The 18,522-nt window shown below is 39.8% G+C and overlaps 1 protein-coding gene across 1 annotated transcript; it reads left to right on the plus strand.

Annotated features, from left to right (window-relative positions):
• The first annotated feature begins 13,498 nt into the window (after positions 1-13,498).
• On the plus strand, positions 13,499-17,958 carry LOC144250721 (lipocalin Cav p 2.0101-like). Its single transcript, XM_077793671.1, has 6 exons — positions 13,499-13,696; positions 14,177-14,316; positions 15,387-15,457; positions 16,647-16,757; positions 17,690-17,791; positions 17,939-17,958. Exons 1-6 carry the CDS (start codon positions 13,499-13,501, stop codon positions 17,956-17,958), a joined length of 642 nt encoding a protein of 213 aa, XP_077649797.1.
• The last annotated feature ends 564 nt before the right edge of the window (positions 17,959-18,522 follow it).

The raw sequence follows: 18,522 nt of genomic DNA on the forward strand, positions 1-18,522 counted from the left end.
GGGAGAACAGCAGCCGATTTGGATTCCAGAGAGATTAACTAAAGCAATTTCTACAGAAAAAGAAGATGATTTGACTCAAATCCATAACAGCTGATATCCAGAGCTCCAGCTTGGCTATTCTTACATCTGCAACAGTGATTAACCACGGTGCTTTTTTCAATATCTATTTTATTATTGCATTTTTTCTCACATCATAAAGTTCTATTTCATTTTTGAGCTCATACAAACCTAGGTTAATGTTTTTCTAATCAGTTTTGTTTTTTGACTGTGTTTTATTTTTTGACTGTGGAGTTTTTAAACATTGCAATGGAGATTTCACCTAGGTATAGCTACAAGGCCTTTACTTACTATTGTCTTGTGTGTTGTATGTTATGTGTGCACTGTTTTGTGTTGCATAAAAAAACCAGTATGTGTGTATGTCCATATTTTTATATGAGGAGCGCTCATGAAAAAATGGATCCAAATTTTTTTTATTCATGTGATTTATCTGGTTTAATTTAAATTAGGTAAACAGCTTTTAATGATTGTTTTCAAAGGTGGTTAACAGATCTGTTTGCTTACTAATTTAAATTAGGTAAACAGCTGTTAAGGATTGCTTTTAAAGGTGGTTAACAGATCTGTTTGTTTACTTTCACCTTTTTACTCACCTCCAAGTTTCAGACGTTCCCCGTACGGGCCACCAAATGCGAATGTCTCGGTTTGGCACTGAATCAGGAGCCACTCACAGCTTTGTAGATTCAAACAGCAATTCTTTATTCCCGAACCTACCATCTACAAACACGTTCTGGTCAAATCTCCAATAAGCTGCCGCCCCAAATCACCTACTCCATGAGGCTTTTTTCCAAATGCCATTTGAATCTCACGAGAACTCAAGGGGAACAAGCAGCAGGAACACCCCAATCCCAGCAGCAATAATCTTCAACCTCCAACTTCCCTAAAACCCGTATTGTCTCAGACCGGGAACGCCCTAAACTTGTCTTAAACAGGGAACGCCTTAAACTCAAGGAGCGGGAAACTTCCTCAAACCTGATCATCTCTAAACCCTGATCCGAGCTGGTCTTTGAGCAGGGTCACCTTTCTCAAACACACATGCAAGGTCACAGCAAATTTCCAAGGCAAGTCCATTTAACATGGGGTACGCTGGCAAGGAAATATCGATATGTCATTCTCACTTGGAAATGGCCCTCAGCACTGTCTTAGAGAATTGCTGTCTATTCTCTTGAACATCTTTCCTGCTATTCCTGTATAACTAATTGATTAATAAATTTGATCATATATGCTCAAATATGAGTCTTTGAATACATTAATGAGGATTTAAATGCAAAGAAATGCCTACTTCACTGTACATATTAAAAATCAGGATCTATAAGAAAACAGGAGGTCATTTTAGTTAAGGGTTAGGATAGGGGAAGGGATGGGCTGCAACATTGCAGATGTGAGTGTGCTGTGGTCAGTTATGAGGTGTCCCTCCAAAGCTCCTATGGGTGATCATGCAAGAATAGTCAGAGATGAAATGATAAAATGACAATGCTGTAAACTAATAAATGGATTAATCCACTTGAATGGACTCACTGGGTGGTGACTGTAGGCAGGTGGGTATTGCTGGAGGAGGGGTTCCACCTGCTCACCTGTCCCTGGTGAGATGAGGTCTCTCTGCTTCCTGGTGCCCTATCCTGAGCTGCTCTCCTCCTCCAGGCCCTTCCTCCATTTTGTTCTCCCTCCCCTTGGGCCAGAGCCATGGAATTGGCCAGCCACAGTTAGAACTTCTAAAACGCTGAGCCCAGATAAACTTTTCCTCCTCTAAAAGTAGTTCTAGTAAGACATTGCATCACCACAGTAAGACATCTGAGTAAATTTACTGATGCAGTGAATTTTTTAAAAATCAGATATCCCATGAGAGGCCAAGCTTCATGTCCAAACTGCTAAACAAAACAAAAAAAAAATAAGAGAGAAAGAAGGTCACACTAGAGACTGAGAGAATGTAAAAAAATGCCCACCTGACAGGGATGAGGGAAGGATCCCCATTAGTTACAATCCTAGTGTCAGATAATAATCAGATCATTATGTGTTTGAGCTGTAGGGTGGTGCCCCTGGGTGTTTGGGCTGAGGTTGAGAAATGTTCTGAACACCAACATTGAGAGAGAGTTCCTTCTGTCCTGAGATAAATATTCCCCATATTTCCCCGCACTGTGGTACTTAGTCATCAATGTGAGAGAGACAGGTGACATCTGACATGGGGCCAGGGCAGAAGGAGATCACCAAGGAAAGTCCCCATTTGCAGACTTGGACACATCATTTACAGAGTCCAAGGACTGCAGAGGGTCTCATATGATCAAAGAACAACCATCAGAAGGTGCTGGCATATGTCATTGTCCCTTAGGAGGTGGAAAAAATGCTAATGAGCAGAAAAAGAACATTGTCCCTTTGAGGAAAGTCTCCCTTTAGGAAATGCCCCTTCCTAAGGCAGATTCCTTGGAGGACAAGGGAGGTGGGTGCTGCCAAACCTACAGGAGGACAGTCAGCTGAGACAGCTCCAGGCAGGTGACACGTGTGCATACAGGTGCCTGGTGACTTGGAAACGTCAGGCAAGATCAGGAAGTCTACCCTCTGCTTTCTCAGGGACACACATTTGAAACTATAGTAATTAAAAATATAATAATTTTACAAGAATATTTTGGAATGGATGAGGGACTTCATTGGCTACATATCATAGAGGCCAACAGTCCTGCAGAATTATTTCAGACAAAATATTCTAGAAATGGATTTTCTTCATTTCAAGTATTTCAAGCACTCCATGCCAGAGAAGTCCTGATGACCCTGTGCGGGTGCACTATGTTCAAATGTGGAAAGATCTAAAGTGTCAGAATAGTCTTGCAAGCAGCAGAAATGTGACCACACAAATATAAAATGATCAATTCCCTGTATGTCCTCCAGTTTATCACAACTCAGTCTTGGGATGGTGCAGGACTGTAATTCCAGGTAATGAAAGACTGAGGCAAAAGGATCACAAGGTCCAACCCCATGAATATAGCAAGACCCATTTTCTAAATTAAAAAAATGAAATCAAATATTTGGGGATGTAGTTGAGTTCTGGGACATCCTGTGCTCAATCCACAGTCCTATAAAAGCAAAACACAACATCAAAACACAGAATATACATACATGCATATCTATATGTACATATTTATTTATATTTACATACATAAATATACACATATAAATGAATGAATAAATAAATATATAATAAGTATATATTACATATATTTTAGAGAGAAAGAGAGAGAGCAAAACCAGAGATCATAAAAAAATAGTGAGACAAATTCAAAGTGCTGAAATAGACAAAAGACTCTATGCAGCAACATTGTTCTTCAAAAAGTGGATCCCTGTTGGCTGAAAACGTCCCTAAGTTGATAAAAAGTAAATAAACAAGTCAGGAATTGAATCCTCACGGGCTCCAAGGGTAGGGTCATCTGAGTCAGCCCCAGAGCAGCTCAACAGGGGGATGGGAAAAGCCACAGGAAATGTGAACTCTTAGAAGACTTGGGTGGTGGAGGGATGAGAGCAGGCAGAGGAGAGCTTTGCCCAGAGATGAAGGTCATTGATCCCAAAGGTGCCCACTCAGAGGTCAGCCCTCAGGGCTGTGGGAAGACACACCCTGCCCTATAAGCCAGCAGGGTGGGGCTCTGCATGGCAGCCCTAACCACTAACTCATCCCACACAGTCTTCACAGTAGGTAAAGACGAAGGGTTGGAAGGACAGGAGTGTTTTCATTTAAAAACTCTCAGTCACCAAAAAGAAACTTGCTGAACTTCAAGTGGGTATCTACTGATTTTATGAATGCCATGAAAACATAATAGTGTAAGTCAGTGATCTTTTCATGGATCACAGATGACAGGAAAGTGTCCATCTGTGACCGTTCCAGTGAGTGGACAGGCCTGGCTCCAGTGAAGCACCCTCCTGGGCTGGTACATGGCAGCCATCTTGTCCTGGACTCACATGGTTCTCTCTCTTCTCCACCATCCATGCTGCTCCTTGGAAGTTCACATTTACTCTTTTTATATGGACATGATCCATACTGAGTTAGTACATACCCCAAGTGCCTCAATATGGCTAAGTTATTTATTGGGGACACTGGTCCTGGGGGACAGATTTCAACATAGGAATTGTCCAGCAAGGAACTCAATGAAGCCCATGTCAGAAACTCCACCTTCTCCCTAATAAAGGGCTTAAAAGCATTGATTGACTAAGAGAGCTACATCATCTTATACCTCTTGGGTAACTCACTGGGCCAGAAGGAGTTAACCTTCCGTTGTATGGCTGGTTTCACTTGAGTAATATTAGGCTACATGTTTTTATTTTCTTTGGATGGACACAGGTTTTCCCAATGTTTGATTTTCATGAATTGTTTTGTTCCCAGGGATCAAAACAAGAGGAGTTTAACCACTGAGCCACATTATTAGCACATTTTATATTTGATTTTGAGACACAGTCTCACTAACATGCTTAGAGTCTTACTACTAATCAAAGTAACCTACATCAATGACATCAAGGGCATTTATTACAAACCCAAGGTAAATATTATACTAAAGGGAGGAAAAAACTGAAAGAATTTTCCTGTAATTTATACACCACAAACGACTTTTACTTTCACTAATCCTATTTGATATAGTCCTTGAAACATGAGCCATTGTGATCAGGCAAGAAAAGTAAATCAAAGGATATAAATAGGAAAAAAAAGAAGTCCAAATATCTCTGATTGCTGATGGTATAATCATATTTAGAAGATGCAAAAACACCATCAGAAGGCTTGTAGAGCTCATAAATGAGTTTAGCAAAGAAAAAAGATACAAATTCAACATGTATAAACTAATAGATGCCACAGCAATTCAACAGGCAAAGAAATTTGTGAAACCTTTCCATCCACAATAAACTCAAAAATTAAATGGTTGATAATTATCTATGCAAGTAGGTAGAAGAGCTGTACAATGAAATTCAGTGAACACTGGGAAAGAAATTAAAGAAGTCCATAGACAATTGAAGGATCACTCATGTTCTTGAATAGGCAGAATTAATATTGTAAACATGTCCATTCTACTAAAAGCAATGTACAGATTCAGAGCACTCCCCAGGAAAAGAAAAAAGACATTGATCACAGAATTAGAAATAAAATGTTTTAAATGCATTTGGAAGAATAAGAGACCCAGAGCAAGAAATGAAATAATAAGTAAGATTACAAAGCAGGAGGCCAAGAAATACCTGATATGAAAATATACTAAACAGCAGTATAGCAAAAAGAGCCTGGTAATTCCCCCAATATGAGGATGAAGACCTAAGGACTAGAATAGAGGACACTGAGACAAAGTCACATGAGTCTAGGCATCTGATGTCTGACATGTTGACAGAAATATGTTCTCGGGGAAGTCAGACTTTTTAACAAATGTCACGAGGGAAAATGGATAGCTATTTGTAGAAAAATAAAATAGGACTCCTGTCCCTCACCCTGCACAAAACTCATATCAAATTGGTATAAAAATGTAGGAAATAGACAAGAGACTTCCAAACTTCCAAGAAAACCAGGGTCAAATATCCAACATACAGGATCCTCACAGGTACCATAGGTGTAGATCCTAAAGCCAGTGCCCGGATTCTGTCAGGGTGATTGGCTGTGGTTGATCTACTTGGTGGAGACACAAGGGGAATTCAACTGGATAACTTGAAGCAACATGTAACTCAGTTGAAAAAATATACATATCATAAATTGACAAGAGGTCAGATTTGCATTATTATAGTTATTAATTTTTTGGTAATATCTTCTTAAATTTACACATGGACCTGTTTGAGAGATGCCTTGTTACCTTGCATTTGAGGTAGAGATGCCATAAACCTATTTGGTAAGGCCACAGGGCACCATCTTTGATTTTAGAAGTAACTTTAAACATTTGACCCAAATGTTAAAGAAGTGATACAGGAACATGAAAAGACATTTTGTCCGTCATCTTCCATGACAGCCATGGGAATCAAAGAGGAAATACACATCACTGTCCTTGGAGTCAATGACAGGCTTTGTGCATGAGTCATATATAGAGGTCAATGATCTGGTCGAACTTAAGCTTTTACTAATATTAATCCAAAATGGATAACTTAGCCATAATGAGGTACTTGGAGTGTGTACTAACTCAGTGTGTATCATGTCCATATAAAAAGAGGAAATGTGAACTTCCAAGGAGCAGCATAGATGGTGGAGAAGAGAGAGAACCATATGAGCCCAAGACAAGATGGCTGCCATGTACCAGCCCATGAGGGAGCTTCAGAGGAGCCAGGCCTGTCCAGTCACTGGAATGGTCACAGATGGACACCTTCCCATCATCTGTGATCCATGAAAAGATCACTGACTCACCCCATTATGTTTTCATGGCATTAAGAGGATCAGTGGATACCCACATGAAGTTCAGCAAATTTCTTTTTGGTGACTGAGTGTTTTTAAATTTAAACACTTATATCCTTCATACCCTTTTTCTTTACCTACTATGAAGACTGTGTGGGATGAGTTAGTGGCTGGGAATCCCATGACACAGCCCCACCCTGCTGGCTTATAGGGCAGGGTGTGTCTTCCCTCAGCCCTGAGGACTGACCTCTGAGTGGGCACCTCTGGGCCCAATGACCTTCACCTCTTGGCAGGAAGCTCTCCTCTGCCTGCTCTCAGCCCTCTACCCCCCACGTCTTCTAAGAGTCCACATTTACTTTGGTTTTCCCATCCCCCTGATGTGCTGTCCTGGGGACTGACTCAGTTGTATCTACCCATGAAGCCATGTGATGTTTCAAATTCCTGACTTATTTATTTACTTTCCATCAACTTAGGGATGTTTTTAGCCAACAGGGACACACCTTTGGAAGATAAATATTGCTTTATAGATTCTTTTCTCTATTTCACCACTTTGAATAATTGTCACACTATTTTTTTATGATCCCTGGACTCTCTCTTTCTCTCAAATAAATATATAATATATAATCTACATATATTACATATTTATATTTCTTTGTTCATTTATTTATATGTGTATATTTATATATGTAAAAATAAATAAATAAACATATATGTATGTATCTATATTCCATTTTTTTTTTTTTGTTGTGTGTGTGGTTTTCTTCTGCAGGACTAGGGATTGAGCACAGGGATGTCCGACAACTGAGCTATATCCCCAAATATTTTATTTATTTATTTTTTAACTTACAGACTGGATCTTGCTCACTTCCTCAGGCTGGCTTTGAACTGGTGATCCTTCTGACTCAGTCTCTTGAGTTCCTAGAATTACAGTCCTGCATCATCCCACCACTGGGTTATGATAAATTGAAGGATGTACAAGGAATTGAACTTCTTATATTTGTGTGGTCACCTCTTTTCTTACAAGACTATTCTGACATTTTAGTTTTCTGCACATTTGAACATAGTGTACCCCCTCGTGATCATCGGGTCCTCTCCTACTTGGACTTCTTGAAATGCTTGATGTGTAGAAAATATTTTTCTATAAAATTTAATCTGAACTAATTCTGCAGCACTGGTGTCATCTATAATATACATCCAGCCAGGTCCCTCATCCATTCCAATTTTTCTCTTGTAAAAGTTGTTATTTTTTTAACTACTATGGTTTCAACTGTGTGTCCCTGAGAAAGCAGTGGGTAGGCTTCAATCCTCACTGTTTGGTTCCTTTAAAAACGTGAATAAAACATCCCACAGGCTGTGCCCATGGATCCTGAGATCTGCTGAACATGCTTGAAGATGCTTTCTAACAGAAATCTCTTCCTCGTTATCTCACATGCAAAACACCTAAGGAAGACAGTCTGAGTGAAGAAGTCCAAAAGAATTTTGAAGAGCTGACAGTGGAAAATAACATTCCAAAGGAAAACCTATGACATGTTATTGAAACAGGTAAAGTCGCTTTCCCTGTTCCTGTAGTATTCTGAAATGAACCAAAGGACAGAGAGCTTGATTCCTAACTTCCATTTCAAAATTCAAATCCTTAGGCATTGAGCAACCCCACTGATCTAGATTTTTCTTTCCTTCTCCTTCCCAAATAACTGTCCTGATGCCTAAGGACCTTGCTTGATGAGCAGTCACTTGAGGTTTCTAATTCCTGACATTTGTTCTCTTAGGTATTTTTTTCCCCTTATGATACTTTGCACAATTCACCAGCCACTTATCAAGCAGAAACAAACTTTATTTTTAGAACACACACGGACCACCACTCGAACTCTTCAGGAATTCCCTAAGAACCCTACTGCCACCACTGGTTTCCCACAAGCCTCTTCACCTCCCCCACTCCGCCTGCTCTTGAGACTGTTTGGCTGGGTCGCGTGGGCAGAGCCAAAAAAAGTCCCCCAATGAGCAGCTCCCTGGTCTGAAAGGGAGGGGAAACAGCCCAATGAGCATCACCGCAGAGGAGCCAATCAGCTGGCAGCTAGATGTTGCTGGGGCCGCTGTGAGCCAATCATCAGCTGGCAGCTGAAAGTTTGCTGGCAGCTGGAAGTTTGCTGGGGCCCCTTCGGCTGTGGCTCTCAACAACTTGAGGTTTGTACTTATTGACATTTTGTTCTCTTAGGGATTTTTCTTCCTCTTAAGATACTTTGCATATGTATTATTGAGTGAAATGGTCCCTCCTTCAGGGTGTTGACATGAGTATATGTGTTTAAAACATGGATCAAACAACACCCCTTTAGTTTTCAGAGTGGGGTTCATCAATTGGGAGACAGTAGGAGAGCTTTCTGTGAAGTCATGGAGAATGGAATAGTCTTAACATTAGTGATTTCCTGTGTGAAAAAAGTACTCTGCTTTGGAAAATCTCCAATAACCCTAGAGGAGATTTCTCAGAGACTGCAGTTCTGGAGGAGGAGAAGTAGGGGTTGAACCCAGGGAATCTCTACCTCTGAGTTCTATCTCCATCCCATCTTATTTTTTATTCTGACACAGCATCTAATATTCAGAAACTCACTTTGAACTTGAGGTTCTCATCCCGCAGCCCGCTGAGTCCCTGGGATTACAAGTATGCACCATTGCTCTGAGCACAAAATTTTGAATATGTTGCACACATGCACATGCCCCTTAGAATGTCTCAAAGCAAGAGGTGACCTTGCAAATGTAGATTTTCCTATGAAAATGATCCCTGTAGAACCCATCCCTGAAAAGACAAGGTCCAGAGAGAAGAACTGTGTGTGAGCAGTCCTGCACTCCACTACCCAGGAGTGGATTATTCCTTTTCATTCAAACACTAGCCAATATCACGCAACTGAGATCGGTTTGGTGATATTTTGATTTTTTCTTTTAAATATTCACAGATCCTAATGAGATCAGGAATGTTTGCAACATCATCTTCTAAAGGACTTCAGAATCATCTGCAGGCAGACAAAATATACTCTCTTTAAAATTATGATTTCATCATTTGTGGGAAGAAGCAAACTCTGTCTTAGAGATTTGCTATCTGTTCTCTTTAATATCTCTCCCGGTATTCTCGTTGCTAACTGATTAATAAATTTGATCTTATATGGTCAAATATGAGTCTTTGAATAAGTTAATGAAGATTTAAATGCACAGAAATACCTACTTGACTGTACGTATTAAAAAGCAGGATTTATAAATATACAGGAGGTCATTTTAGTTAAGGAGGGTTGCGTGACGGCTGACTTCACATGAGGATAGGAAAAGGGACGGGAGCAGCATCTCAGATGTGAGTGTGCAGTGGTCAGTTATGAGGTGTCTCTCCAAAGCCCTGTGTGAGATCATGCAAGAATAGTCAGAGATGAAATGATAAAATGTGAATGCTTAACTTAATAAATGAATTCACCCACTTGGATGGATTCACTGAGTGGTGACTGTAGGCAGGTGAGGTGTGGCTGGAGAAGGGGGTCTCTGGGCTGTGCCTTTGAGGTCTCTGTCCTGTCCCTGGTGAACAGAGCTCTCTCTGCTCCCTGGTGCCATGTCCTGAGCTGCTCTCCTCCTCCAGGCCCTGCCGCCATTTTGTTCTGCCTCCCCTTGGGCCAGAGCCATGGAATTGGACAACCACAGTTTGAACTTTTAAAATACTGAGCCCAGATAAACTTTTCCTCCTCTAAAAAGAGTTCTAGTAAGGCATTGCATCACCACAGTAAGACAGCTGAGTAAACTTACTGAGTGATGCGGTGATTTTATTTTTTAATCAACTAACCCATGAGAGGCCAGGCTTCATGTGCAGACTGCTAAACAAAAAAAAAAAGGAAAGGAAAGTCATGATAGAGACTGAGAGAATGTAAAGACAATGCCCACCTGACAGGGATGAGGGAAGGATCCTCATTAGTTAGAATCCTCCTAGTGTCAGATAATAATCAGATCATTATGTGTTAGAGCTGTAGGGTGGTGCCCCTGGGTGTTTGGGCTGATGTTGAGAAATGTTCTGAACACCAATATTGAGAGAAAGTCCCTTCTGTCCCTAGAGAAATATTCTCCATATGTCCCTGGACTGTGGTTCTTAGTCATTGATGTGAGAGAGACAGGTGACCATCTGACATGGGGCCAGGTCAAAAGGAGATCACCAAGGACAGTCGCCATTTGCAGACTTGGACACATCATTCACAGAGTCCAAAGACTACAGAGGGTCTCATTATGATCAAAGAACCATCATCAGAAGGCACTGGCATATGTCATTGTCCCTTAGGAGGTTGATGAAATGCTAATGGCAGGAAAAACAAACATTGTCCCCTTGAAAAGAAATCTCCCTTTAAGAGATGCATCTCCCTAATACAGATGCCTTGGAGGAGAAGGGGGGTGGGTGCTTCCAAACCTACAGAAGGACAGTCAGCAGAGACAGAGCCAGGCAGGTGACATGTGTGCAGACAGGTGCCTGGGGACTTGGAAACTTTGGGCAAGAAAAGGGGCTGTGAATCCAGGAAACACAGACCAGGGCAGGAATCATCCACAGCTAGACATGAAGTCTCTGGGCTCTTCTCCACCATCCATGCTGCTCCTTGGAAGTTCACATTTCCTCTTTTTATATGGACATGATCCACACTGAGTTAGTACACACCCCAAGTGCCTCAGTATGGCTAAGTTATTCATTGGGGACAAAAGTCCTGTGGGACAGATTTCAACATAGGAATTTTCAGCAAGGAACTCAATGAAGCCCATGTCAGAAACTCCACCTTCTCTCTAATAAAGGGCTTAATTACATTGATTGATTATCAGAGAGCTACATCATCTTCTATCTCTTGGGTAACTCACTGGGCCAGAAGGAGTTAACCTTTCATTGGATGGCTGGTTTCACTTGAGTAATATTAGGTGACATAACTTTATATGCTTTGGATAGACATAATGTTTTGATTTTCATGAATTTTTTTGTTCCCAGGGATCAAAACAAGGGAATCTTAACCTCTGAGCCACATTATTAGGACGTTTTGCATTTTACTTTGAGACAGAGCCTCAGTAACGTACTTCAAGTTCCACTACTAATTGAAGTAACCTAAGTCAAAGACATAAATGGCATTTTTACAAACCCAAAGTAAATATCATACTTAATGGAGGAAAACATGAAAGTATTTTCTTTCAGTTTAGAAAGCATAAAAGACTCTTCAGTGTCACTAATCCTATTTGATATAGTCCTTGAAACATGAGCCATTGTGATCAGGCAAGAAAAGGAAATCCAAAGATATAATAGGGAAAAAAGAAGTTCAAATATCTCTGATTGCTGATGGTATTTTCATATTTAGAAGATGAAAAAATACCATCAGAATTTCTGTAGAGTTTATAAATGAGTTTAGCCAAGATAAAAGATACAAATCTGTTGAGAGCTGCAGCCTAAGTGGCCCCAGCAAACTTCCAGCTGATTGGCACCTCTGCAGTGATGCTCATTGGGCTGTTTCCCCGCCCTTTCAGACCACAGAGCTGCTCATTGGAGGACTCTTTTGGCTCCACTCATGCAACCCAGCCAATCGGCCTCAAGAGAGGGACCTAAGGGTTCCAGTTGAGTGTGCACACTGGAAGAGACGGTGGTGGCAGTTGGGCTCTGAGGGAATTCCTGGAAAGCTCGGGTGGTGTGGCGTGTGTTCTAAAAATAAAGTTTGTTCCTGCTTGACAAGTGGCTCCTGAATTGTGCCCAGTCAGACTGTGGCACAAATTCAATATATATAAACTAATAGATGTCCTATACTGCCACAGTAATTCAACAGGCAAAGAAACATGGAAAAGTTTTCCCATTCACAATAATCTCAAAAAATAAATACTTGAACATTATCTATGCAAGTAGATAGAAGAGCTGTACAATGAAATTCATGGAACACTGGAAGAAGAAATTGAAGAACTCTATAGAAATTTGAAGGTCCAATCATGTTCTTGTGTATTCCCATATTATTGTAAAAAAGTCCATTCTACTAAAAGCAATGTACAGATTCAGAGCATTCCCCAAGAAAATAAACGTTACATTCATCACAGAATTGGAAATATAAGTTTTCAATGCATTTGGAAGAATAAGAGACCCAGAGCAGGAAAATAAATAATAATCAAGATTATCAGATCAGGAGGCACCAAAATACCTGATCTGAAAATATACTACAGAGCAGTACACTAAAAAGAAACTGGTGATTCCACAATATGAGCAAGAAGACCTAAGAAATAGAACAGAGGGAACTGAGACAAAGTCACATGAGCCTAGGCATCTGATGTCTGACATATTGACAAAAACAAGTTCTTGGGGAAGTGAGACTTGTCACGAGGGAAACTGGATAGGTATTTGTACAAAAATAAAATAGGACTCCTGTCCCTCACCATGCACAAAACTCATATCAAATTGGTTCAAAAATATAGCAAATAGACAAGAGACTTCCAAACTTCCAGAAGAAAACCAGGGTCAAAAATCCAACATACAGGATCCTCACAGGTACCATTGGTGTAGATCCTATAGCAAGTGCCCTGATTCTCTCAATGTGATTGGCTCTGGTTGATCTCTGTGGTGGTTGACCCAAGGGGAATTCAGCTGGATATCTTGAAAAACGATGAATCTCAAATATATATATATATATATATATATATATATATCAAGAGGCCAGATTTGAATTATTATTATTATTACTTTTTTGTAATACCTTCTTAAATTTAAACATGGACTTGTTTGACAGATGCCTTGTTACCTTGAATTTGAGGTACAGGTACCGTAATCATATTGGGTTAGGCCACAGGGTACCAACTTTGATTTTAGAAGTAACTTTAAGCATTTAAACCAAAATGTTAAAGAAGTAATACAGGAGCTTGAATAGACGTTTTGTTCTTGATCTTCCATGAGAGCCATCAGAAGCAAAAAGGAAATAAACATTAATGTCCTTGGAGTCAATGACAGGCTTTGTGCATGAGTCTTATATAAAGGTCAATTATCTGGGGGAACTTAAGCTTTGGCTAATATTAATCTCATTAGTTCAATAACAGAAGGTCCTGGACAGCCCATCCAAGCCAACCAGGAAACACTGAGCAGACATAAGGTTCACGATGAAAAACAATGGATCCATTGCTGCTCATGCCAACCATCAATACTATATAAAGAGGCACCAAACTCGTTCTCTTCAATCGCTCATCTACCCTGATCTCCTGAAGGACAGGAAGACAGATCTCATCAAGATGAAGACCTTTCTGCTCGCTCTCGGATTTGCTCTGATTTCTGCTTCATCCCAGGTCGACCCAGCAGAGGTATCTGGATGGGCTGATCTTTGGGGTGATCTCTTCCTCGCTCCTTCTTTCTCTCTTTCTCCCCAAATATCTCAATTTTAAGTGACATGGGATTTTAGGAGCATCTGAGTCCACATATATCTCTAATCATGAGATGATCTTTCTTTACTTCTGAATTCTTATTCTTTCTGTGACTATCACATTCCTCCTGAAGTAAGTAAGTTAATAAAATGTTAAGGTGACACAGTGTCACCTACTAGTTCCCAAACACTTGGTGCTGATGCTTAGCTGTTTCAGAGCCTCTGAATTCAATGCTCCCTATGAGAATCTGACCTTATCTGATGGGATTCTTCCTCTGGAGAGCAGAGCTTGCTTGGCTACCTCCTGACTGGGTTTGTTGTTTTCTACTGAGCTAAACCAGCTGTCATGGTTCTAATAAGTGTGGATGAGAGACAAGAAGGAGGAGCCAGTAGCCATTCCCAGGGGACTTTTCCTTTGCAGATCACCGGGGACTGGCGCATCATTCTCTTGGCAGCCAATCATGTAGAGAAGATTAGTGAAGATGCAGATATGAGACTCCATTTACGTCACCTTGAATGTATTGATGGATGTGAGAAGTTAGCCGTCACCTTCTTCATTAAGTAAGTGGAAATTGTCCCCATGTTAAGGAACTAAAGAGTTCACTTCTGACATGGGCTGGGCTCCAATCCATGGTGAGATGTCTTGATGATGCTTACGGAATTGAGTCTTCTGACCTCTCTCGTGTATGTGTGTTCTTGCTTGTGAGGAAGCTGGACATCAACAGGAACACCCTAGAGACTCACCACTAGTGGTGTTTTCTTGAAGGATATTGTGGTTTTGAGATCCTGTTGAACCACATTTCTTACATAGAGACCCCGAGAAAGTGAGCAAAGACTCTTCCTTTGGAATCCTGAGCTGAGTGCAAAGGTCCATGTGACCCCAGCATGTGTGTTGGACACTTTCCATTTTCTGTCTATTGCAAATAGACTGCATCCGTTAGCTTTAAGGATGAATTCAAAAGAGCAGGATGTACACATTAATCCATGACAATCATGATTCTCCAGCTGACATTTTATATGATGATATTGAAACAATCGATATATATTTGACATGGAAGTTAATATTTGTAGGATGATTAGTATTATGTGGATATTGGAATAGTGAGGCAAATATTTAAAATCTATATAAAATATACATGGAACATATAGGTGTATATAGACTGTCTCATCTTCATGGTTCAAATTGAAATGATTGCACACAAGAAAGACTCAATCGTTACACCAATGCCAAAGTGTGTATAAATAAACTGCTCTGCCGGTCCTTGAAATAACTTCACATATATGACAATTACATCCTGAAAGACTTGAATATGTTTTAACCAAGACCCAGGAGAAATTAAAAATGAGAAATCATTCATAGGAATCAGAGTCTGTTACAATTCAGACCATGAGTTTCAACATCAATTGGTCATTGAAGTTTTCAAAGATGCATCTCTTAAAATGCTGATGATGTTAAAAAAAATATTGAAAAGACCATATGAAACCAAACACCTCCTGATAAATGATTATTGATGAAGGTGAAGGTGAGTTGAATTTTGAGTTATCTGTATTGGGTCTTCTTCAAGCCCAATACAAAATTTTTTGCAAGAATAGATGAGGAAAAAGAAACCTTCTCTTGGTTTATTTTTAAGGTCCAATGGGGAGTGTCAGAAGGTCTCAGTGGTTGCCACAAAAGGACCTCATGATGTTTATGAAGCCGAGTGTGAGTATTTGCTCCAATGTGAAATGCATGGCCCATGCCCTGAGCAGTGTTCATATTTGTGGTCTTGGTGGGCACACACATCAGGGGGTCTGGACACTCGCCACCATTAGCAAACTTCTCCTTCCTCATCAACCTTGGAAAGGCTAGTGAACATGTGACCATTGGAGTCACCAGAGTGTTCGAATAAGGGGTGTTGGTATTAATGATGTGTCAGAAGGAAACCCTTTTATATACCTCATGAGGTTCTCTGCATGGAAAGCTGTTGAACATTTGTACAAAATTAGCCTTTTTCTCTGACAGATATGATCACTCTTTCTTTTCATTGAACAAATGATCTGAATATTAAAAAGATGTGTAATAGACATATTATCAAGGATTTATGATCCGACAGTCTGAAATCGCAAAAAGTAAGAATGAGAAGAGTGAAAATAACAGAGAAATATTTCCACTAAATTCAATCAAATTTGAACTTCAGAAAAAGGCAACACAAAAAAATAATAGAGACTTCTATATGTTTGCTTTGATATAACAAATTTTCAAAAACAAATGCTATAATATTGAAAGACCAATTGCCTACATGTTTCAATTGATGGAGACAAAAATGTCCCATGTGGTATTCTAGTCTTGATCAGAGAACATCTATTTCTCTGAGATAGAGAAAGAGAGAGAGAGAGAGAGAGAGAGAGAGAGAGAGAGAGAGAGAGAGAGTGAGTTAGAGAGATTTAGCTCTTTCTATGCTTAAAGTTGAAAAGTTGAATGTTATATATTGATTTGAGTTGGGTGGAATTACATGATAATATTGCTTAGACTGCATAATTGGTTCAGAAAATTGCTGAGGATTTGAAAATTGGTTCTGTGGGATGAGTTAGAAAATGTGAGCTCCCAACCTACCATGATTCTGCAGATCCTGCAACCAGGATCTTGGCTCTCAGGAAACCAGTTGCCATCCGTGAACGCCTAGGCAAATCCAAGGATGGGGACTCTACCCTGTTTAGACGGGGACATGGAATTGTTGGCCTCTCTCTGCAGCTTCTGTGCCTGATTCTAACTCAGGACGTGGAACATTAGTGAAACAGAGATTTTTGGGGAAAAAGGGTCCATGATAGTGTGTTACCAGCAACTCACACTAAATGACTTTTTAAGAAAGGTGATAATTTAGAGTTTTAAAGTGTTTCTTTTTCAATGACAGATGCAGGACAAAATTTCTTCCGAATCGAGTACTTCTCCAATGGTATCATAATATTTTATAATATACATGTGGATGGAAAAGGCAAGGTTACTCATATAACTAATGTTAGTGGTAAGTATAAGTGACATTTACCCTTTGAAGCACATCATAGTAATTTCTTTTTTCTTTCTTATTTTTTTTGAAGTTGAATTCAGATTATATGCCTACACTTGTGAATATGCAATGCTGAATCAATTGTTATAGAATATTATAAAGCACCAATGAATAATATGGAAAAATACTTATGTATATTAAAATTCAAATTAATTTCACTCATTTCAGTATTAATGACCATACTGATCTCGACCATCAACCCTTCATCTTATCATAATTGTTTGAATGCTTTCAAAACTTAACATTACTCAAGAACACCACTCATCACATATGCTACTCCATTCCTTCCAGGGATTGAGACATTTGTGTCTTGCCTCAGAGCAAGCAAAAGCTGAATTTGAACATTTGAGGTCATAGATATACCTTTGAAATTGATGCAGCTTGAAACTTATTTTATCAAAGATTAAAAAAAAACCTTCTTTTTTGTTGTTTTTTTTTCTTTTTGTTTGTTTTGCTTTTGCTTTGCATTAGCAGAGACGACCATGCTAAGGTGCTAGTTGAAAAGTTCAGATCAACACCACCCCTCTTCTGATATTGAATATTGGATGAATTGTCCAGAATACTGGGGCACTAACTGTAGAACGTAGACAGAGTTGAAATGAGAAACCGCAGTACAGAATATTTCCCAAAGCTTAGGCCCTGGAATTGTTCTGGAAAATGCAAAAATACTAGGCAGACTTGAATTCACACAATAAAGGGTCTTGAAAGTCCTCAGTAGTCCTAATAATTATACATGATATGATTTCCATAAGTGGAATTTACCCACGTTCCCATGTCACCCATGAATGACCTGGAAGTACTCTTAGTTGGTGGGATCAACTGGTCTACCTGGGACCCAGAGGACGCTTTTTAACAGAAACCTCTTCCATGCTATCCCCCATAAAACACAGCTAAGGAAAACAGGCTGACTGAAGAACAGAAGAAGAAGTTTGAAGAGCTGACAGTGGCATTGAAGATTCCAAAGGAGAACATAAGAAATATTATTGAAACTGGTAAAGTCACTTTCCCTGTTCCTGTAGTAATCTGAAATGAAGCAGAGGAGAGGGAGCTTCACTCATATCTTCTATTTGCAAAATGCAAATCATTACACATTGAGCAACCACAGTGACCTAGACTTTCCCTTCCCTTCTCTTTCACAGATGACTGTCCTGCTGCCTAAGGATCTTGCCTGATGAACAGATACTTGAGGTTTGTACAATCTGACATTTTGTCCTGTTGGGTATTTTTCCCCTTATGATACTTGGCATATGTGTGAATGAGTGAAATGGTCCCTCCTTCAGGGTTACAGATAATTAAATGTGTTTGAAACATGGATAAAACAGCATCCCTTTAGTTTTCAGAATGGGTTCTTTTATTGGGAGACAGTGGGAGAGATTTTTGTGAAGCCATGGAGAATGGAATAGTATTAACATTGGTGAATTCATTACTTTGCAATAGCAAAATCTTCAACATTACTGAAGGAGATTTCTCGAAAGCTTTCAGATTTTGGAGGCAATGGTAATAGAGAATTAACCCAGGAAAAATCTACCACTGAGGTACATCTCTACCACATCTCATTCTTTATTTTCACATGGCCTCAAAGACTTAGAAGCTGGCCTTGAACTTGAGATCTTCCTGCTCTTGACACAGTCTCTGAATCCTGGGATTAGATGCATGCAGCATTGGTCCTGGCACAAAAAAAAAAAATCATGTGTTGCACACATGCACATGCACCTGAGGGTCC

The sequence above is a fragment of the Urocitellus parryii genome, chromosome X, assembly GCF_045843805.1.
Source record: "Urocitellus parryii isolate mUroPar1 chromosome X, mUroPar1.hap1, whole genome shotgun sequence".
Taxonomy (NCBI): domain Eukaryota; kingdom Metazoa; phylum Chordata; class Mammalia; order Rodentia; family Sciuridae; genus Urocitellus; species Urocitellus parryii.